Source organism: Myxocyprinus asiaticus, chromosome 16, assembly GCF_019703515.2.
Source record: "Myxocyprinus asiaticus isolate MX2 ecotype Aquarium Trade chromosome 16, UBuf_Myxa_2, whole genome shotgun sequence".
NCBI lineage: Eukaryota > Metazoa > Chordata > Actinopteri > Cypriniformes > Catostomidae > Myxocyprinus > Myxocyprinus asiaticus.
In genome coordinates this window covers 11790402-11811686 of record NC_059359.1, presented here as the reverse complement: position 1 = coordinate 11811686, position 21285 = coordinate 11790402, and the positions used below count along the sequence as shown (strand labels likewise).

General features: G+C 39.3%; 1 protein-coding gene across 2 annotated transcripts in view; it reads right to left on the bottom strand.

Annotated features, from left to right (window-relative positions):
* The window catches only part of LOC127454487 (RNA-binding motif, single-stranded-interacting protein 3), a 237115-nt gene that overhangs the window by 62320 nt on the left and 153510 nt on the right, over positions 1–21285 (bottom strand). For both annotated transcript variants that reach the window (XM_051721746.1, XM_051721745.1), the window contains exons 5-6: positions 18602–18759; positions 17588–17667 (exon numbers count right to left, since the gene is read on the bottom strand). In XM_051721746.1, coding sequence (XP_051577706.1) covers positions 17588–17667; positions 18602–18759 — 238 coding nt within the window. The remainder of the gene's footprint in view (positions 1–17587; positions 17668–18601; positions 18760–21285) is intronic.

Sequence of the window (21285 nt, the reverse complement as noted above, 5' to 3'; positions counted from 1 at the left end):
ATGAAAGTTCTGATTTTCCTGATGTTGTAAAGTGTGAACTTGCAAAACTGGGTAGTTAATGAGATGTAGGCAGTGAAGTTAAGCTGGTCAACTACCATCACTCCCAGGTTCCAAGCAGTCCTGGTTGGCATTAGTGTAGTTGAACCAAGATAAATAGTGAGGTTGTGGTCAACAGATGGGTTGGCTGGGATCACGAGGAGTTCTGTCAAGGTTGAGCTGAAAGTGGCGTTCCTTCTTTCAGGCTGAGATCTCAGAGCTGGCTGAGATACGAGCTGAGACAGTGGGGTCGTCAGGCTGAAATGATGGGTAGAGCTGCGTATTATCTGCATAGCAGTGGTAGGAAAAGCCATGTTCCTTATTAATCTGTCTGAGTGATGTAGTGTAGATTGAGAAGAGGAGGGGTCCAAGCACTGATCCCTGAGGAACACCAGTGGTGAGCTGGTGTGACTTGGAGACCTCTCCTCTCCAGGTGACCTTGAATGATGTGCCTGCGAGGTACGACTCAAACTATCCAAGTGCAGTTCCTGTGATGGCCAGGTCAGAGAGAGTGGATAGGAGAATCTGGTGGTTCACCATGTCAAAACAAGTTAAAGGTGCACCCAGTAATTTTGTACACTCACATGAGATGAAGACTCCAGTCATATCAGTAGCTTAGAATTTTTTTTTTTTATTCTACTTGGAGTGGGTCACCTCAAGTCAACCTGCAACATACTTTTTACTTTATCTCTGTAACCCCCTTTAATCGAACACTTTTGCTTGTAGAATAAATTAATTTTGGTTCACTGTGACTAGAGCATTTTTACAATGGCATTGTTAACTGAAAACTTTTATGTTATGCTGCATCAAACATATACAAATTTACATTTTAAAGCAAGTTTGAGACACTTACCATGTTAACTTTGTACACATGTCAGTTTTCTTGCTTCCTTTGAGCAATGGTATAATAGTAATAGTAAGCACCATTAAAAATAGTAAAAGAGGCACAAGTTAAGGAGGAAAGAAAGAGGGAAACATAGAGAAAGAAGCAGACATGGAGCCTGAAAGAAAAATGTACGTCAGCGCCCATTATTTTCACTAGTAAGTCCAGAGAAAATAAACAGCTTCATTAGCACATCCTTTATAGAATTCTCTCTCTCTCTCTCTCATTCTGTTTCCCACACATAGCGTGTGAGCTCCTTGTCTGAAGCACAAACTATCCAAACAGAAGACGTCAGTCAGTAGCCAGCTCAGTGCTCATTAATTCATTAGAATGTTCCAGAACTCTATATGCCTCACCGCCAACCTGCCAAAACCATACCTTGTGACCTCACTACTGAAACAAAAAATCTCTCAGAACTGAATCTAGAGTAGTCCAAAAATAACAACATGTCACATAAGAGTGGAATTAGCAGGGCAATACGATTATTTATTACACGGCTCTCTGGAATACTCGATTTCTGAAGTAAAGTGATATAAGACAGGTCATCCAGGTATTGCAAGTCATCTTTCCTATTTTTTGTATCACTCTACAATCTACAATTTAATTAAGCTAATAAAATCATTTCAACTCAATTGTCAATTTATTTATTTTTTTTAGCAAGTAGTCTTGTAATCAATGGGATAATGAGCAGTCAGACGGTCATTTTTGCTAAATAAACACCAACAGGTACATCAGAACACAAACCTGAGATGGAATTCATTGTTTCTGGAGACTCCAAGGTCTCTTTCTTCTCACATATTAACAAATTTTGATTTTATTTAGTCTATTTATCTATTTATTTATTTGGGAGGTAGCCGTGAAATAAACGCAATAATGTACAGTCAGCTGGCCATTATTGCAAAAAAATAAAATAAATTAATAAATCAGCATGATACAAGACTGTCTGGATTTCTTTAAATAATTATTATAATTATTTTTTTTATTTTTACAATAATGACCCTTGTATATACTGTAGATACCTGTGCTTTATAGATAAAATTGCAATTCTTTAAGTGATTCTTAAGTGTATTGTGATTCAAAATTTTGAAATATTGCGATCTTTTACTCACTTGTTTCACATTCAATTTCATTGAACTTGGCGCTGCCATGTCCATGCCACACGGATAGAGGGCAGCACCACAGCTCAGTTCAGTATAGAATATTGCTACAGTGTCATGAGATAAAATATAACAAAACTTTGGAATGTCAGTTTTCCCTCCAATCTTTACAATCACACAATATCACCAAAACACTCTTATATGTATCTAGAAATGGGCTTGATATTGTATCTGTCATTCCATTTTAAGGCACCTGGTAAGGCATGATGCTGTATGTAAACAGGCTATTTGAACATGCGTGCTTTGAGAGATTAAGAAAAGACATTAAATGAAACCAAGTGTCTCATTCTGGGACATGGATCTCTCTTAACTCTCAAAGGACACACACACACACACACACACACTGAGTGTATCGCTCTGTGGCAGCTTGATTTCTGAGTCCCACAGGCATTAGCGAACAGAGTGGAAACAAATTTGATGGGTCACCCCTATGCCACACACACACACACACACACACACACACACTTGTGCATGCACGTGCAAATACACACATCAGCCAGGCCATTCACACAGTGACAGGCCCTGTAATTTAGCCTCCCCTTCCATCAGCACTGACAGTGGGGTTTAAGTACTCACTTTCTCTCTCACACTTACACAATCTCACTGTCAGTGAGCTTGTAAGCAGTTCAGCACAGGCCTAAGCTTTTCCTCAGTTACGGTTAACACACATACATTGCAATTTCACTAACAAAGTCACTAACAAGCCAGTAGGGGACACATAATGTACACTAGTATTTCTCAAATGGTGGGTCGGGTCGCAGGTCTGTTCGGATTTGTTTACGGACAGCAGGGAAAGAACAATGGCAGTTTTATCATAAAACACTATAATAAATGTTCTTTAGAAAGACTAACTTCATTGACCTAACCATAGTAATGAGGAGCCATCCATGGTCTTACCTGTGCTTATATGACATTGCACTGTAAATATAAGGGCAAGTACATGAAGTCTGGACCTCCAAGGATTATCCACAAATTATGGATAAACTTGTTCACCTGTGTAATATACTGTATGTTCTCTTTTAATGATGTTTAACAACAGGAAAAAAAAAAACAACAACAACAACAACAAAAAAATATATATAATAAATATAATAGGCTCACATAAATAAATGGGCTCATCAACTTTTAAAAGAAGTGAGAGAAAACTTCCTCTGTCTTTTGTTGTTGACATCAACAACAAAAATCATGTCATATGATACATGCCCTTTTATTTGAAAACCATAAACAAAACTATACAAGCAAAAATCAACTGTGACCTAAGCAACATTAAATACATGTTACATTTTTTACTATGTTGGGTCGCCACATGTCCAAAGTTAAATATGGGTCTGGTTGAGAACTACTGCTGTACACAATACCTTACCTACTGTATCATTCTCTCCCTCTGTTCATTGGCATGACTGTTTGACATAGAACATTGACAGAGTATCAATACAAACATCAATAATGCAAAAAACTATCAAGAAGCAAGGCAAGGCAAGAAAAGGAGCAACAAATAGAACTGAATGCAGGTGTCTCGGGACACTTTTTTTTTTTTACCTGACATGGCCTCTATCAAATGCACCGTTCCTGCGCAAGATGCAGTGCAATGGTCAAAAGCATTCATCTAGTGCATGTTTACAAATAAAAACTATTGAAAACAGCACAGATAGATGGAAAAAGTGTTCGGTGTGAAAGAACCCTAATCCCACATTAGAAGAACGTTTCTTTGTTTTAAAAATGTTGATTTGTTTTAAAGAAAGGTGATAATGTAAAATTAAGAAATGCACTATTTCAAGGTCACTAATCAAATAAGTAAATTTGTATTGACCATGTTAACTCTTTGTACAAAAGGTCAGCAGCTGGTTGCAAGAACCCACTTAAAGGGATAGTTCATCCAAAAAGCAAAACTGTCTCATCATTTACTCACCCTCATGCCATCCCAGATGTGTATGACTTTCTTCCTTCTGCAGAACACAAACTAAGATTTTTAGAAGAATATCTCAGCTCTGTAGGTCCATACAATGCAAGTTAATGGTGACTAGGCCTTTCAACCTCCAAAAAGTATATAAAGTCATCATAAAAGTAATCTACATGACTCCAGTGGTTTAATCAATGTCTTCTGAAGAAATCCAGTTGGTTTTGGGTGAGACCAAAATATAACTCCTTTTTCACTGTACATCTTGCCATTGCAGTCTCTAGGCACGATCATGATTTCAAGCTCGTTTACAGTTCCTAGTGCTTAACGGGTGTGTAGAGCGCTAGATGGTGCTACAGTAAGTATAATCGAGTTTGAAAACATGATTGCCAAGGAGACTGCTGTCAAGATGTACAGTGAAAAAGGAGTTACATTTTTGTTTGTTCTTACCCAAAACCATCTGGATCGCTTCAGAAGACATGGATTAAACCACTGGAGCCTGGTGGATTATGTTTATGCTGACTATATTAATTTTATTTTTATTTATTTATTTATGATTTTTGGAGCTTCCAAGGCCTGATCACAATTCACTTGCATTGTATGGACCCAGAGAGCTGAGATATTTTCAAAAAATCTTTGTGTTCTGCAGAAGAAAGAAAGTCATACACATCTGGGATGGCATGAGGGTGAGTAAATGATTAGAGTTCATTTTTGGGTGAACTATCCCTTTAAGAAAAGAAAACTCTTAGTGACAATATACTAACAATTATAACTAATGAGCTAATGAATAAACTACTTGTTAATTTCAATTAAATTACTTGGGGTACACACATTCTAAAATTATATTATTTATGGAATACAGTTAAAACATGATTTATGTTCATATGTACATCTGTTTGTGTTGTTGTGCACCTCCTTCCAAATCATTGTAACAGACAAATGTGTGGTGTGGAGTTTATGGCTTGCATATGACATTGGCCTTGTAGGAAATACAGTCAATATTTAAAATGCATTGAGCGAAAAAAATAAATAAATAAAACTTTTCTGTGAAGAGCTTTACGAGGTGTTTTAGGATGGAACTTAACAGTACAGAAATTAGTAATGTGATTACTTTTTCTAAGACGTTGAGTAGTGTAATCTGATTACACTTTTAGAGAAGTAATTTGCAATCTGTGGTTAATGACTTTTTTGAGTAACTTACCCAACCCTGTTCCCCACACACTCACCAACTACCAACTAGAATAATAGTATGTTCTTCAGGAGTTTAGAAATACTAGTCTTGCACAAAGCTAACAGGATTGAGCTGGGGAAGATCAGCAGAACAGAATGAGTGCTGGATGTCCCATGACAGGGAGCGTGTGCATGATCGAGAGGTCACGGCATTACATGGTCGTCATCATTATCTACCCGGTATCAGCATGTTTTCTAAGAACAAGTGTAATTATGAAAGCTGGGCATGCATGTCTGATGGCCCCGCCGTGGCCTGTTAGAACAGACTGAGTAAGCTGGATCACAACAACATGCATATAAACACACACCTATAGCAGATGGAGAAGAGAGAGACAGAGAGACAAAGAGAAAGAATGAAGAGAGAGACAGAGAGACAAAGAGAAAGAATGAAGAGAGAGACAGAGAAGCATATGCTTAGTGTTCACTGCTACCAACACACTGGTCAGGGGATATCTGTAGAAGTTCACTTCACTTATATATTTGCATTGTATAATTTGTCATACATATACATGAATATACTCAGTGCGCATTTAAGATGACCGAATACCCTGTGGAGTCCACAATGCAGGGCACTATTGAGCGACTGGCACATACCCCGAGTTTTAACAACTGCTGTATGCTCTTAAGAGCAGAATGAGGAGGAGGAATTGGCTTTCTTTTTCTTCCTTTCTATCTTTCTTTCTTTCTTTCTTTCTTTCTTTCTTTCAACATTCCAACACAAAATACACACATGAACTCTTAAGAATCAATCATTGTAAAAGGCATATTTGTAAAGAAGGTGCATAAATCTGCACTGTAAAAGCATCCAGCTGATTTGATCTCTTTAATGCCTGATGTTTCAATAAAGCTACACCTGTTTAAGAGAATCTGTAGTGGTACAGTAAGAATAAACTGAGAGATCATTTGCACAAAACACAGTCATTTTATGGAGAGGCTCATATGTTCCACTTGCAAGGTAGTCAGCAGAGAGAGATAGAAGGGGAGAAATATGGAAAGAGAGAAGGGGAGGGAGAGAAAATCAATGAGGTACTATTTTTGAGCTTTAAACCTGGATATCAATGCACGCATGCAATGCTTTTCAAGGCTGACTGCATTATGGGAAGGCTGGCAATGATTGAATCAATATTTCTGACTTTGGTGTACAATATGACACCTTTTTCTCTCACACTCTACAATTTATTTCTCAAGCACTTTGAAAAACCCCTTTTTTCCCCAAATGCATAATCTCAAGCTTTTCTGACATAATTATTTACTATTTTCAAAACTACATATTTTCAAAACCTGGTCTGGTTTCAGGACACCGATTGGACACATTTTTTAGGGGGCGTTTACATAAGGTGCATTCTTGCATTCATAAACAGCTATACTGAGCATGACGACATGAAACAGAATCAGACCGATGACACTGTGAATAGATCGAAAGTTTTGCTGCCGAAATCAGTCTCCTAGGCTGATTAGCCCAACTGGGGGCCAGCCGTGTGCACTAACGGCCCAGCCCTGCCCTCCTCCTTGTCACAAGTGGGTTGTATTTTTAGTTGTAAATTGTATATTACAGTCAACAGGAATTGTGTCCAACCCAACCATGAACAATGAATTTAAAGATGCAGCTTTCCTTCAAAGATTTTATTACTCAAATTGTCTAACAGCTAAAGCACAGTATGCAGTGAGCTCACTTATTAAAACACCACTGCTAAAAATACCAAGACTAATACGAAAAAAATCTATATAAACAAGTCATCCTCACTTATCAAGTTTTTCTTCAGAACAAGTGAAAACATTCAGTCCCTCACTCCAGTGCCACAAGACAAATGATATGTATTACATATTAAAGATACAGTCTCTAAAAACAAATGTAAGTATCTTTTTCAGTGCTGCTGCAATCGCAAGTAAATTTATCTTGTTTTATGGATTTTCAGAAATCTGTACTGTAAAATAATTAAAAACTCATTAAGAACTCATTTTTTTTTTGCTGTGCATCGTGTCCCATCCATACACTCTTTATGATGACCTTATATACCCTTGACCAGGCCAGCTAGTCCACATACACATAAGCAGTGTATAAAATGGAGGTTAAGGGTAAAAACAAAACAGAGTTGGCCAAGAGTCTTTTAGTACTGAAGCAAGAGAGACTTTGAAAGAGCAGGAATGAGAGAGAGAGGTAGAGATGAAGTCATCCATCATCCCTCTGTCTTTCGGTCTGACAAGGAGCTGCACGCTACACACCACAAATCACACAGCAACTGCCAGTTGCAAGCTGCCCTCTCCAATCTCTCTCTTCCTCTTCTCTCTCTCTCTCTCTCTCTGACTTGTCACTAGCTTTTACCCACCCCCCCAAGCCCTCTGCCTCTTTCAAACAGAAAACCGACAGTTATACACACACACACACACAAACACGTAGTGCCTAACAGGAAGCATATATTCTCTCTCTCATCCACCCGAAACTCTCCAGCTCTCTCCCTCTCTCTCACACATTTTCTCTCTCCTTCTGAGGGAAACAAGAAAACTCCATAACACCAGGAAAATAAACACCAACATATTACTGAAGAAAAGACCCTGAGCTTTGCAAAACTGCACCATTTAAAGAGCACCTATTATGTTTTTTCAAATATTACCTTTCATGTAGTGTGTTATATAGCTGTTTGTGAATGTAAAAAAGTCTGCAAAGTTTCAAAAATCAAAGTGCACGACAAATGGAGTTATTGACTCCCAAAAGAAAGAATCGATTCTGAACACCTGAAATGAGTCGTTAGTAATTCCAGACTTATTTCCTGTACTAACCTACGTAATTTGGTGACAAGAAACCCGCCTCTGGTCTTCATTGGCTGCTCGCGAACAGCTTTGACCCACCCTCAAACACTACACTAAGCGGTAGACCAATCACAACAGACTGGGACATCTGACCAATCAGAGCAGAGTAGGCTCTCTGAAAGGAGGAGTTTAGAATGAATTCTTTAGAACGGATCATTGAACGAGTCGTTTTTGACACTGGGAAATTAAAGTGTTTTTTGACCTTGGATGCATGTAAATCTATTGTATGAGACCTTTAAAACAAATTAGGCACGTTTAAAAACCATAATAGGTGCTCTTTAACATAGTCGTTTACACAGTGTGTGTTTGTGTGCATCTGTGATATTAAGTGTTTGTCACTTTTAAAGATAATGTGAAAATAATAAATAAATGTCCCTGGTTTTATTATGCACAGTCACTGCACTGTATTCTATTGTTACTTTTCATAGTCTTTCATTAGAATATAATAACTTTCTTTGCTTATGAAAATAACTTTTCTGCTGACTCAAGCAAGGTGATGAGGGCAGGGTATGAAGAATGTTAACCAATAATATCACAGCTTACTTCACAAGATCCAATCAAATACTAATGGGTAAAATCAAGTCCCAACCTTTATTATTTCTCACTTGGAAATACATTGCATAATGGAATTTAAATGTGTTGCAAATGTTGTTTTATCCCGTCTTTAAGCACAAATGTCACTATTAAGTAAATGGAGTGCATTCCACTGACCTCAGTTCCCTTTTCCCTTTTACTCAGTCGCACCAGACTTAAATTAAACCTTAATCAACCTATAAATCTGCTCCTGTCAAAAAATGCTGATGAAAAGAGGGACTCCAAGTGGGTAGATTTATACGCTTACTCACACTAGAGGCCTGGATGACACTGAAACAGGCTGAAGTTTAGTCTACAGAGCTTGACACCGTGTCCATACCAGTCATGATGCGACAAGTTTGTCAACTCTAAATTTTTCTGTCCTCACAGAAAGCAAACTAATGTGCTAAGTGACAAAAGCACAGCCAATCAGAACATATCTTATGATTAATATACAGTTATGAGTGTATATTAGGGATGTGCATGGTAACCGTTTGTAATATTCGGATAACCGCGAGGGTTCACGAACAGTTAATTTGTTGGGAGTTTATTTGTTGGGAGTTGGGACTTAAGCATGAAGAACATTTATTGCAATGGATATAAGTCAAACACTACTCAAAATAGCAGGCAAAAAAGTGAACAGTGAGCTATGGGTCTAAGTATTACAATACATAGATCTTCAAACTATAAAATCACTCACATTACAATCAAACAAAAACATAGACATTTTTATGGCCTGTAACATAGTATTCTTAACCAGTGAAAAATACGTAACTTAAGTGCCAAACCTGATATGTGCTCTGCTCAGACAGGCTCACATTTCCACGAGGCAGTGAACGCTAGTATTGTCCTGTGCATCGAGTAACACTGCTGCAGTTTATTAGCCTCTTCAGGATGCTTTGTTTTTTAAATGGTTTAGTACTGAACTTGTCAAATTTTTGTACGTACTGTAAGTATGCACATCAGAGCGAAAGAAAGAAACAAAAACCATTGGTTTACAGTTTATCAAGCCCTGAAACTTTGCCAGGTGAAAAACAATCTGGAATCATGTGTAACAGTGTATCAATCACACAAAGCCCTCTTTGCAACCTGAACCTCTTCAGAATGTCAAATCTTTGTGACACCTGTGCTAAAAAACAACAACAACTGAATAACTGCGCAGATACACACAGAAACATGTATGAACAGCCTCTAACTCAACCAATACTTAAAAAAACTGACCCGAATCTGGCCCGAAACCCGACGGTTTGTCGGGTCCCGTCAGGATCGGGTCGGGTTGCTTAGGCAGCATCCTTATCCTTATCCTCAAGAAATTTGAATGCTCTATATAAGCAGCAACTATGTGCACCACAAAAATAGCGCTCTATATGGGAGACTAAACTTGCCATTGATTTCAATAGAGTTTAGGGTTAGCATGTTGCTAAGCTAACAGCATACTCTAATAAGCATAAAAATATAGGGCAAAAATATTGGGTGAAACAATCAATATTTATTTACACTGAACTATGTGGTGACATCATGATGGCACCGCGGATGGCCGCCTCGGTGTGGAGCGCTTCTATTGTTTTTTTTGTTTTTTTTTTGTCCTGTGTTTAGTCATCTTTTTCCAGTCAGTTTTACCAGAGATGAACTGCTGAACATTCGACAGCATATACCAGTCAATCTTTTCCCAGATTTTGAATATTCAGACGTTTTGTTTGACATTTTAGTCGGAGGCGCGGCTGTGTTGTTTGAACGCAGGACTTTTTGAAAGGACTTTTCAACCTCTGCTGCCTTGTGCTTCACAGAAACCTGGCTGAGTGAAGCCATTCCAGACAGAACATTACATCTGCCGGGCTTTCAGCTGTTCAGAGCGGATCGCATCGCGGAGTTAACTGGGAAAATGAGAGGCAGTGGAACATGCTTTTACATCAATGAAAGTTGATGTACAGATGTAACAACGGTAAAGAGGATGCGCTGTCTTAATTTGGAAGCGCTCTTTATTAACTGTAAGCCTTTCTACTCACCGCGGGAGTTTTCCTCATTTATTCTGGTGAGTGTGTATATTGCGCCAAACGCGTGTTTGAATGCTGCGCTGCAACAGCTGGCTGATCAAATCACAGACACGGAACAACAATACCCGGACTCAGTTATTATTATTCTTGGGGATTTTAACAAAGAAAACCTCACACGTGAACTGCCCAAATACAAACAGCACATTACATGCCCAACCAGAGACAGAAATATACTGGATCATTGCTACACAACAATAAAGGATGCATATTGTTCTGTTCCTAGAGCAGCTTTGTGACTATCTGATCACTGTCTGGTTCATCTTCTTCCAACCTACAGACAGAAATTAAAATCTGCTAAGCCTGTAGTAAGGACTGCAAAGAGATGGACCAACGAAGCAGAGCTGGAACTACAAGCCTGCTTTGACTGCACTGATTGGAGTGTTTTTGAGGCTGCAGCCACAGACCTGGACGAGTTCACAGATACTGTTACATCATATATCAGTTTCTGTGAGGATATGTGCATTCCTACTAGGACTTATTTAACATTTAACAATGACAAACCATGGTTTACAGCGGAACTCAGGCAGCTTCGTCAGGCCAAAGAGGATGCTTACAGAGTTGGGGATAAAGTCTTGTACAATCAGGCCAGGAACACACTGAATAAGAGAATCAGAGTGGCTAAAAGAAGATACTCTGAGAAGCTGAAAAACAAGTTTTCAGCTAACAACCCTGCATCAGTGTGGAGTGGCATGAAACAACTTACAAATTACAGGACTCCTACCCCCAAACTTGTGGTGGACCAACAACTGGCTGATGACCTGAATGTGTTCTACTGTAGATTTGAAAGGCCCAACCTCACACCCCACACCCACTCTGACCTTCACTTCACACAAACACCAACACCTCCTGCAACCCCCCTCCTCCCTCCTCCTGCTACTCAACCTGCACTTAAGATCTGTGAAGATGATGTGAGCCGTGTCTTTAAAAAAAAAAAAGGATAAGGAAAGCACAGGGCCCATATGGAGTTTCACCTGCACGTCTTAGGTCCTGTGCTAACCAGCTGGCTCCCATCTTCACACAGATCTTCAATAGATCACTGGAGCAGTGTGAAGTCCCATGCTGCTTCAAATGTTCCACTATCATCCCCATCCCAAAGAAACCAAAAATCACAGGACTTAATGACTACAGACCTGTCGCCCTGACGTCTGTGGTCATGAAGTCATTTGACAGACTGGTGTTGGCCCACCTGAAGGACATCACTGGACACTTTCTAGATCCCCTTCAATTTGCTTATCGAGCAAACAGGTCTGTGGATGATGCAGTCAACATGGGATTGCATTATATCCTGCAACATCTGGACAGACCAGGGATATATGCAAGGATCCTTTTTGTGACTTCAGTTCGGCTTTCAACACCATCATCAAAGCTATTCTCCGGACTAAATTACACCAACTCTCTGTTCCCACGTCTATCTGTCAGTGGATTACCAGCTTTCTGACGGACAGGCAGCAGCTTGTGAGACAGGGGAAATTCACTTCCAGCACCAGTACAATCAGCACTTGTACCCCCCAGGGATGTGTGCTCTCCCCACTACTCTTCTCCCTCTACACCAGCAACTGGATCGCCAAGGACCCCTCTGTCAAGCTCCTGAAGTTTGCAGACGACACCACTGTCATCGCCTCATCCGAGATGACGATGAGTCTACATACAGAAGGGAGGTTAAACAGCTGGCTGCCTTGTGCAGTCAAAACAACCTTGAGCTGAACATGCTCAGAATGGTGGAAATGATTGTGGACTTTAGGAGGGACCCCCCAACACTGTCCCCCATCACCATTCTAAGCAGCACTGTGGCATCAGTGGAGTCATTCAGGTTCCTGGGCACTACCATCTCACAGGACCTAAGTGGGAGACCCACACTGACTCCATTGCGAAAAAGGCCCAGCAGAGGTTGTACTTCCTTCGCCAGTTGAGGAAGTTCAACCTGCCACAGGCACTGCTGATACAGTTCTACTCAGCGGTCATTGAGTCTGTTCTCTGCACTTCAATAACTGTCTGGTTTGGTTCAGCTACGAAATCAGACATCAGAAGACTACAATGGACAGTTTGGTCTGATGAGAGGATTATTGGTTGCCCCCTGCCCCCCCTTCAAGAACTATACACTTCCAGAGTGAGGAAGAAGGCTGGAAAAATCACTCTGGACCCCACTCACCCTGCCCACTACCTTTTTGAAATGTTGCCTTCTGGCCGACACTTCAGAGCTCTGAGCACCAGAACCGTCAGTCACAGGAACAGTTTTTTCCCCCAGGCTATCCATCTCATGAACAGTTAAAACTGCCCTTTGAGCAATAATTAATGTGCAATACACAGCTTAGTCTTTTTATATTATCCAACACATCCTACTTCTTCTGCCATTACATTCCCTTGCACTGTACATAACCGATTTGTATTTAGATTTGCACTACGTATGTGTCTGTGTATGTATATATATATATATATATATATATATATATATATATATATATATATATATATATATATATATTGTCTATTGTGTATTCTATATATACTTTTTTATTTTCAATATTTATCTATTTTTTATTCAATTTTAATTATTTTTTAAAAGTCTTGTTGCTGTTTTTGTATTGTTGTGTTCTGGAAGTTCCTGTCACCAAGACAAATTCCTTGTATGTGTAAGCATACTTGGAATAAAGCTCATTCTGATTCTGACTCTGATTCTGATTCTGAACTATTGGGCCAGATGACATTCCGTGAGCCATTTTATTGCAGAGCCCCTCCCTAACTGTCAAGGCAAAGAAGAGTGGCTCCATTTTGATTGGATCATGGCAGGACCAACACAAACAAATGCCAAACACAGCCATCAGATAAGCTGCTTGGACAACTACCAGATACTTCAGAAAGTAAGGCCCCGGACCTTCCAAACACATTGGAAAAGACTTCTCATTGGTCCATGAGTGGTTCTTTAGCAACCTCTCAAACACCCCATCCTAAGGTTTGCCCTGATGCCAGAGGTGAGAAGGACCATAAAATTCTTCAAGACCTCTCGAAGCAGCACTAACTTATCATGTGGCAAAAGCTGAAACGAAGCCACAAAGACAAATCTTTACACACAAACTTTTATCCCTAATATGGAAACCAACTGCAACACATCCACTCCATTTTTGTTCACAGAACTGTTTATGTAAATTGCAGTTGTTCAATTAGCACAATAATTCACACAAACTGAACTATGGTGGTATAAATTAATGCATGCCTAATATTTATTTTTTCAATATCACGTTTGGTCTTTATATCTTCAGAAAAATGCCAAGAGTATTTTTGAAGTGGTTTGGGAAAGCAACAATGCATAGATGAGACTTTTAAAAACACTGTTCTAATTATGTACTTTAAAATATGCAAGTGTTCCGCCAAACTGAAATATTCTCATCATCAGGAAAGTATAACGCATCTGTAAAACAGCCACACCTTCGTTCTGAGTTCCCGGCTGTTCGAGTTTGGGAGCAATAACAGAATAATAATCAATGTCCTGAGTCCCTGTCCAGAGGGTCATTAACAGGACACACCTTTGATCTGGTCTCATTCTATGAGAGAGAAGCAATAGTAGAATAATTCTGAATCTCAGTCCTGAGTGGTAGGAGATGTAATAAAATTCAAACCATCCATCGTTCTAAGTCTCACTCCATGAAAGAGAGGATAACAGATCATCCAAAATTCTTAGTCTCCATCCGAGAGACAGAAGAAGATCGAACAAGTACCAAGTCTCACTATAAGAGACTATTGCAATGCCAAGTTCGGAATCCCTATACCAGAGAGATAACTACAGCGACAAGGTTTAGCTCTGATGAACAAACCCTCTCTTCGATTTTCATGCATCTGCGTGTTCCAGATGATGAGTCTTGCACAGACATAAGGGCTGTATATCTGTGTGTTCCAGATTGCAAGAACCCACTCTGTGCTTCCAGGAGATCAGCATTCCTCAGCTCCTTTATGTTCAAAGCTGTTGAAATGGAATCCATCTCCTTTCCCCACTGTAATGTGGTCCTGTGCCCCAGTGGAAGTTGTCGCTGTCACCAAACTCATCAATCGATCAAGGAAAATGTAAATATCACTACTAAACCTTTTTCCAGAGACTTTGGCATTAGTGTATGCTATCAGTTTATGATTTTCTAATGTTCTTTAGATTACATAACCTGTGTATCAAATGTCTTGCAAATAATCTATGAGTTGTTTGCTTAAATAGAAATAAGGTTTTCACCTTATTAATTAACAGAGAAAAAGCTATTTATCTTTCAATAAGATAATAGTCATACTTTGCCATTGCTACATCCAGTTCAACCACTTGCATTTTTCTATCCTATGCACTTTTATTTACCTATTAATTTATATTATTCATTAAAATAGTAGTACCATTTTGCAGTTTTTGTTAGTTATTCTTGTTTATCTTTTTGTAAATAAAATACATTTAATTACAACTGTGTGTTCCTTGTGTTGATGATACCAAAGAGCTCTAAAGGGTTAGGCTGCTCTCGAATCCTTCAGATTATTCAGATGACCAACTCCCTCCAATTTCCATAATCTTAATTTATTGAATGGTCCATTTGGATCATTCTTTTACTGTTAAGGTGAAACTTCTTAGCTGCTGCCCCGAGGGTGGAGGGAGGGGCCGTCTGATATTAATAATCACACACACATACACCTTAAGTGAAGAGTGATCAAAAATCACCATTATTCCATTTTGGTACCCTATGTGAGGCCTGACTTAGATTGAAATGAGCCTTCTGTTTATCAACACAAGTCAATACACTAAAAGATAACAAGAGCTTAACTTTAGCAGGAAACAAACATTTTTAAAAAGTGGTTCTCTCCAAGCCTGATTGCTAGTTTCCTTGTTTAGCTCTTTAGTACTATTTATGAATAGGATTGGTTTGCCAAGTGTATAGAATTGTGATTATCAAGAAGCATCAAACCGTGCTTATTGGGGCACAGATCTTACTAATTCTCTGTTCAGAATTTGTTTAGTACATGTTGTAATTATTAATTATTACTAATCGCTACCAAAACTTTACCATTGGGTTGATTCACCTTGTAAGCCTATAACTTTGTTTTAGATTTTCTGTGTGAAACGTGTCAGGAAAGAGTAGCCCCCTCTGACAATTAATAGCTGAGTGCTGGAATTCTTACCCCCAGTGTTTGTGTGACATCCATTGCCTTAATTGCTTAGATTTGCTTACACTTTTATAGCAATTTTCAAAGTTTAGCAAATAAGGGTGGTGGAGTATTTATTAAGATGGCTGACCTAACAACACAGCTAACAGCTGAAGCAGTGGTCCAGACCTTAAAATGTGCACCACTAATAAAGCTTCTCTCTAGTTTAACACTAAATTGGCCTGCTCAACTTACTCAAGCCATAGATAAAATGTCCCTTGCCCAAGAGCAGGACAAAGATAGGGATCTTCAATTCCAATATCTGAGCTGAAGAATCATCTATAAGTAGAACATAAAACTTGTGAAATGTTGAATCCATTTTAGGGAAGAACTGAGCAGAACTCATGTAAAATTGACAGAAGTACCACAAAGTCATGACAGGGCTGCAGACAGAGCTCATGAATGGGCATCTAAAGATGATTTAGTAGAGCAGAGACCTCTAGGAAAAGGAGGAAAGATGAGTGAATACGAGATAAGTGTGCACCCCCACTCCTAAGGCACAGTAGTTAGGGACCCCCTGCTGGACAGTGTTTCACAGAGACAGGGTTTCCAGGACAGTGATGATGTCACAGCCTCTTGCGGCCTAACCGTGAGTGCTGGTACTAATCACACTTATGGAACACAGACTGACTCCCCAACACTGGGAAAAATCTGTCGCCCTCTCCCTAAGCTCCCAAGCCTACCGCCATCTAGAGAAAGCCGACTGCATGTACTTAGAGAAGTGACATTTGAAGTGTTCAATCCTGATACCCCTGAAAACAACATAGAGTTGTATTTCAAAAATGTCAATTTTGCTTTGACTTACTTCCCAGAGGCCAGTATGGCAGACAAACTCTTCCTCTTTAGGAAGATGACATCACAGACTGTCCATGGTTTTATAGAATGGTAGAGCCCAGCTATCGCTAACAATTATGACAAATTGTGTAAAGCCCTTATAGCAGAGTATATCAAATCCATCTGCCTCTCGTTTTTCTGCCTTCCAAATTAAACAGGGTCACCATGAATCTCCCAGAGAGTATTTTGAGTGTTTATGAAAAATTTATTTTGCTGGCAAATATTTTTTCAGGGCAGTGGAGGATGTAATGTTTAAGAGTCTGTTTGTGAGCAACCTGTATCCCACAATTAGGAAGTCACTCATACTTTGGTAGATGTTGACCAAATGAGTGCAGGAGAATTAAGACGCAAGCCTGGGAAAGTAAGAAGGTAGGCACAGGCAGAAAATACAGAGAACCAGATCCTTCTGTATCAGAACTTAGACATGGCAGCAAGACTCCCCTCGGGATGGAAGTGACAGAGCTTCCCCATGGGTTTGCACATTACAGTAATTATGGCCACTTCTCCCAATTAAAGCCCTGTGATTTCCAGCAGAGAACCAAAAACCCTAAGCTCTCAGGTGACAGGAGATACAACAAAGGAAGGCATGTCCCCAGACAGAAAAACAGAACAGGCAAGAACAGAAAAGAAGGATCTAGAAATAAGCGATCCAGGAAAACTGAAGGAATAGATCAAGGTAATTTAGTACAGATCCAACAAATGCTTGTTTAAGCTCTCAACTATATGATACTTTTCAGCACTGAATCAAATATCAGTTTATTTATAATCCATCTTGGATTTATTATTTTCAATTATGCTGTCTTCCTTTTGGAACAGCCTTTGCATCCATGCCTATGATGTCTTAAAATGCTGCCTCTGTAAGCAGCCCACTAGATTTTGAAATGGCGCAAAGATTAGTATTTTATTGTGCCACGTCTCGTTAGGAGATGGTGTTAGTGTTGCAGGTCCTTGCCTGGTACTCCCGGCGGGGTTTTGAGGAACTTTCCATTGAAATGCTGAATCACCACATCACATTTCTCAGTGGACTCCATTCTGTGTGAGAGAGAGAGAGAATGAAAAAGAGAATGAGAGCATGAGGCCATCGAAATTAAAGTCGTCAGTCATGACTGCAATAAAAATACACTGAAAAAGAATAGACTTCCTTGCTGAAGAAAAAACCTCAGCTGGTCTTAGCTGGTCTTCCAGCCTAGCCAGGCTGGTCTGTTTAATATTTTTAGAGGGATTTTGGGAACTTGGAAGCTAGTAAGCCTGGAAGACCAGCAGACAAACCACCGTAAGACAAAATGCAGTAACTACATAATTGGTCAAAATTGATTTGTGACTGAAATTTGATTTGTTATACTTTGATCTGTTCTGTAACAGACAGGTTTGGCTAAACTATGCTCAGATTCAGAAAAAAAAAAAGAGTGTGAAAATTGCAGTAACTACAATATTTACACTAAAACCAAGTAACTTAAGTGTAATTTCTCAGTTTTAGTGTTTGTGTAGTTACTGCAGGGCAGGATTGGTGTATCCTGCCCTGCAGTAACTACACAAACACTAAAGCTTGGTCAGGTTATGAGACCAGCAAGCCACTGTAGCCTGCTTTGAGCTGTGTTATGTAGTGTTTGTCTTGTGCTGCTGGGAGTCTTGATTTTGTCTCTGCTCTCTGGAGTGGCTCGTCTCTTCTGTGCAGCCCTATTCAGCTCTGCTCACCCAATCATGGCCGAATGGCTAATTGCCTGGCTGGCACACTCATACACACATATACACACAAACCCTCTGCTGGGATCTCTTTCACAGCCAGTGACCCTTAAACCAGCCAACCCACCCCACACACGCCACAGAAGGGGTCAAATAGAAAAAGACAGGAAAAGAAAGAGGTACAAAAAAACTGAAAAAAGGGATGTTTTTATATGTGCCCTCTTGAACAAACTGTGTTTCTTGTCTTGTATGTGCCAAAGAAAGTATCGGTTGTCAAGGTTACCTGGCGAAACCGACTCCTCGGCTGACCCCGTTGGCGTCTCGGAGTATCCGTGTGGAGATGACATGGCCGAAGGGCTTCAGCATGTTCTCCAGCTCTTGTTCATCCATTGAAACCGGGAGGTTTGAGATGTACAAGTTAGTTGGGTCCTGCTCTTGTTGCTGTGGACAGAACACACATAGTTGAACATTAGAAAAGTAACAATGTTAGGCGAATTCCAAATGGCATTTCTGCGCACTCGATGGGTATTGCATGAAGGAAAAGTCACCCGAAGGGCCAGTCAAAACAAAAGTGAGCAACTCAAACCCTTCGCAAAGGGGCCTTCTACAAGGCGGTTAATGAAGTTTACAAAAAATTGTCATTCGAGGAAGTAATTTTGCCATTTATGATGATGTGGATCTTGAATGGCGCATATTAGTGGATCATTTTTGTTTTATTTTAATTTGTATAAGTTGATACATGGGATTTAAACCTATTTAAACATACAAATATTATTTTTAATATTATTCAAATCTGAAATATTCCTTACATATTTATTTATATTTTCATGTCTGTTTAACTTATTTCCAAGTGCCACAGAAAGAGCCACTATACAAGATAAAATAAATGTTAATTAAAAGCACAAAGAGGCAATATTTGGCGATCTTCCCATTTACACAGAAAGTGACAGTCTGATGACATTATAAATTTACCAATAACATTTATTTTGATATGTGACATTTAGGGGCGTGTAAATCTGAAATTGCATATAACTTTACAAACAAAAGGAACATGCTGCGAAGGACACCTTGTTTACCTGCTACAAAGTGTGTCAAACTAAACTCTTGAATATCTTTCAAAGATTTGATGCCTTCAACCTTGCAAAATGTTGAAGGCAAGGTTCAAAGGTTCAAAGTTTCATTAGAAGCTCTCATTGTACTGTAGAAACCTTGGAACTTGTAAACATGACTTTTTTGCACCTAATGTACTGATAAAAACCTGTGTACCCTGACTCCAGAGAAAATTACATAGAAGCCAGCAGAACTTATGGAGTTTTTTTCTTGACACAGTTGCCCTTGGCTTGCTTACTGGGAGCATTCAGGCAATATCTTCTGTAAAGCTACTTTGAAACAATGTATTGTATAAAAAAAAACAATATACAAATAAAACTGGTGGAGAAAAAACTAGATTGGAGCTTTGCCCAATTTGGCAAGCTCTTGCCATCTTTTTGTGAGCAATATGCATCAGACGGACCGCGCATAGTCCAGGGGCAGTCTGTGGGTGTGCATCTAATAAAAGTCAGTAAGAACACTGAAATCATCAGCAGTGCATTGCTGAAATCATTTTTGACTGAGCTCTACCATGCTGGTTTTGCAATGGGGGGCATGAGAGACTCCGGGGGGTAGAAAGGAAGCTGTTAAAACTGAAAACTGCATACATGAAGAACATGAGGCACTGGAGGGCCTTAGCAGAGTACATCTCTCCCTTTCTCCCACTCACACACTAGTGGAACCCATTGTTGTGTTGATGGCCTCTTCTACAGACACTGTGAGGCTGGCTAATGGGGGTCTGAGAGGATCGAGCACAGGATAGGGACACTGGATGGTGGTTATTGAAGGAGTTTGGATGTGTGTGTTTGTGTGTGCAAAGTCCAAAGTGAGCAGCATTAGAGTACTTCCACACTAAGAGAACACATCTCTTTGAAGCCCAAACTTAAATGTACTGAGGACAAACTGCAATAAAAATCGTAAAAGGAAATGGCCAGATGGGATGTGCCATGAATCAAAAAGAGGGATCTTCAAAAGAGGGTTGCTAGGAGGTCCATATCGGTGCAGCAGTGTGTCCACCAATTATGGTTTGATGTCAAACAAATGTTGGTGAAAAAAATAAATAAATAAAATGTGTTAAACTAACAATTCAATATTAAATTTACTTTAACAAAACAAAGCTAAAATTAAAAAGCTGAACTTTAACTCTGTATATCAATAATGATAATTAAATGGCTTTGCAATGTAAGCAACATAATGTAAATACCTTAATGTGGTATGCATGGATGACACATGCACTCTCAGAGGAGTTGAGAGACATAGAATATAATAAATTCTAAATAAATAAATGTATTTTGATAGGAATAGAAATATATTTAGAGTCAAATTTCAACACTTTCAGTTTGTGACAGGGGTTCTCTAATCTGTCTTTCTATCCAACAAGGAGTCCTTGGTTTAATAAAGGTTGAAGCCCTCTGATCTATAACAAGAATCAGAGTTAGAATAAAAAGAAATTAAAAAAGGAAAGTGTTGGTGGACAAACTGAGAATTTCAGCTACCTGCTGGTGAGGTAAGGGGTTATCTGACATGTGTGTGCACTGTGCATATATTCCATTTTTTGTGATGTGATGTGTGAAGCTCAGCTCTGCAAGAGAACATAACTTCTTTATTAAGTAAAAGTGATTAAAAGAACTGTAGTCATTTTATGATATTCCCTCACACACCAGATGTTCTCTACGATCTCATATTCCCTGGCTGTGATCCAGACGGGTTATTGAACACCTCACGTGGGGCATTTCAAGTGGCGACATCATCAACCCCCGTTTGTAAGGGTGTTCGAAAGCCCTTCCAAAATGAATGCTACAGAAGGGAATGGGCTATGAGCTAGTAAATAAAACTAGTTTAGTTTAGTATTCAATTTAATGAAATAATAAATCAATA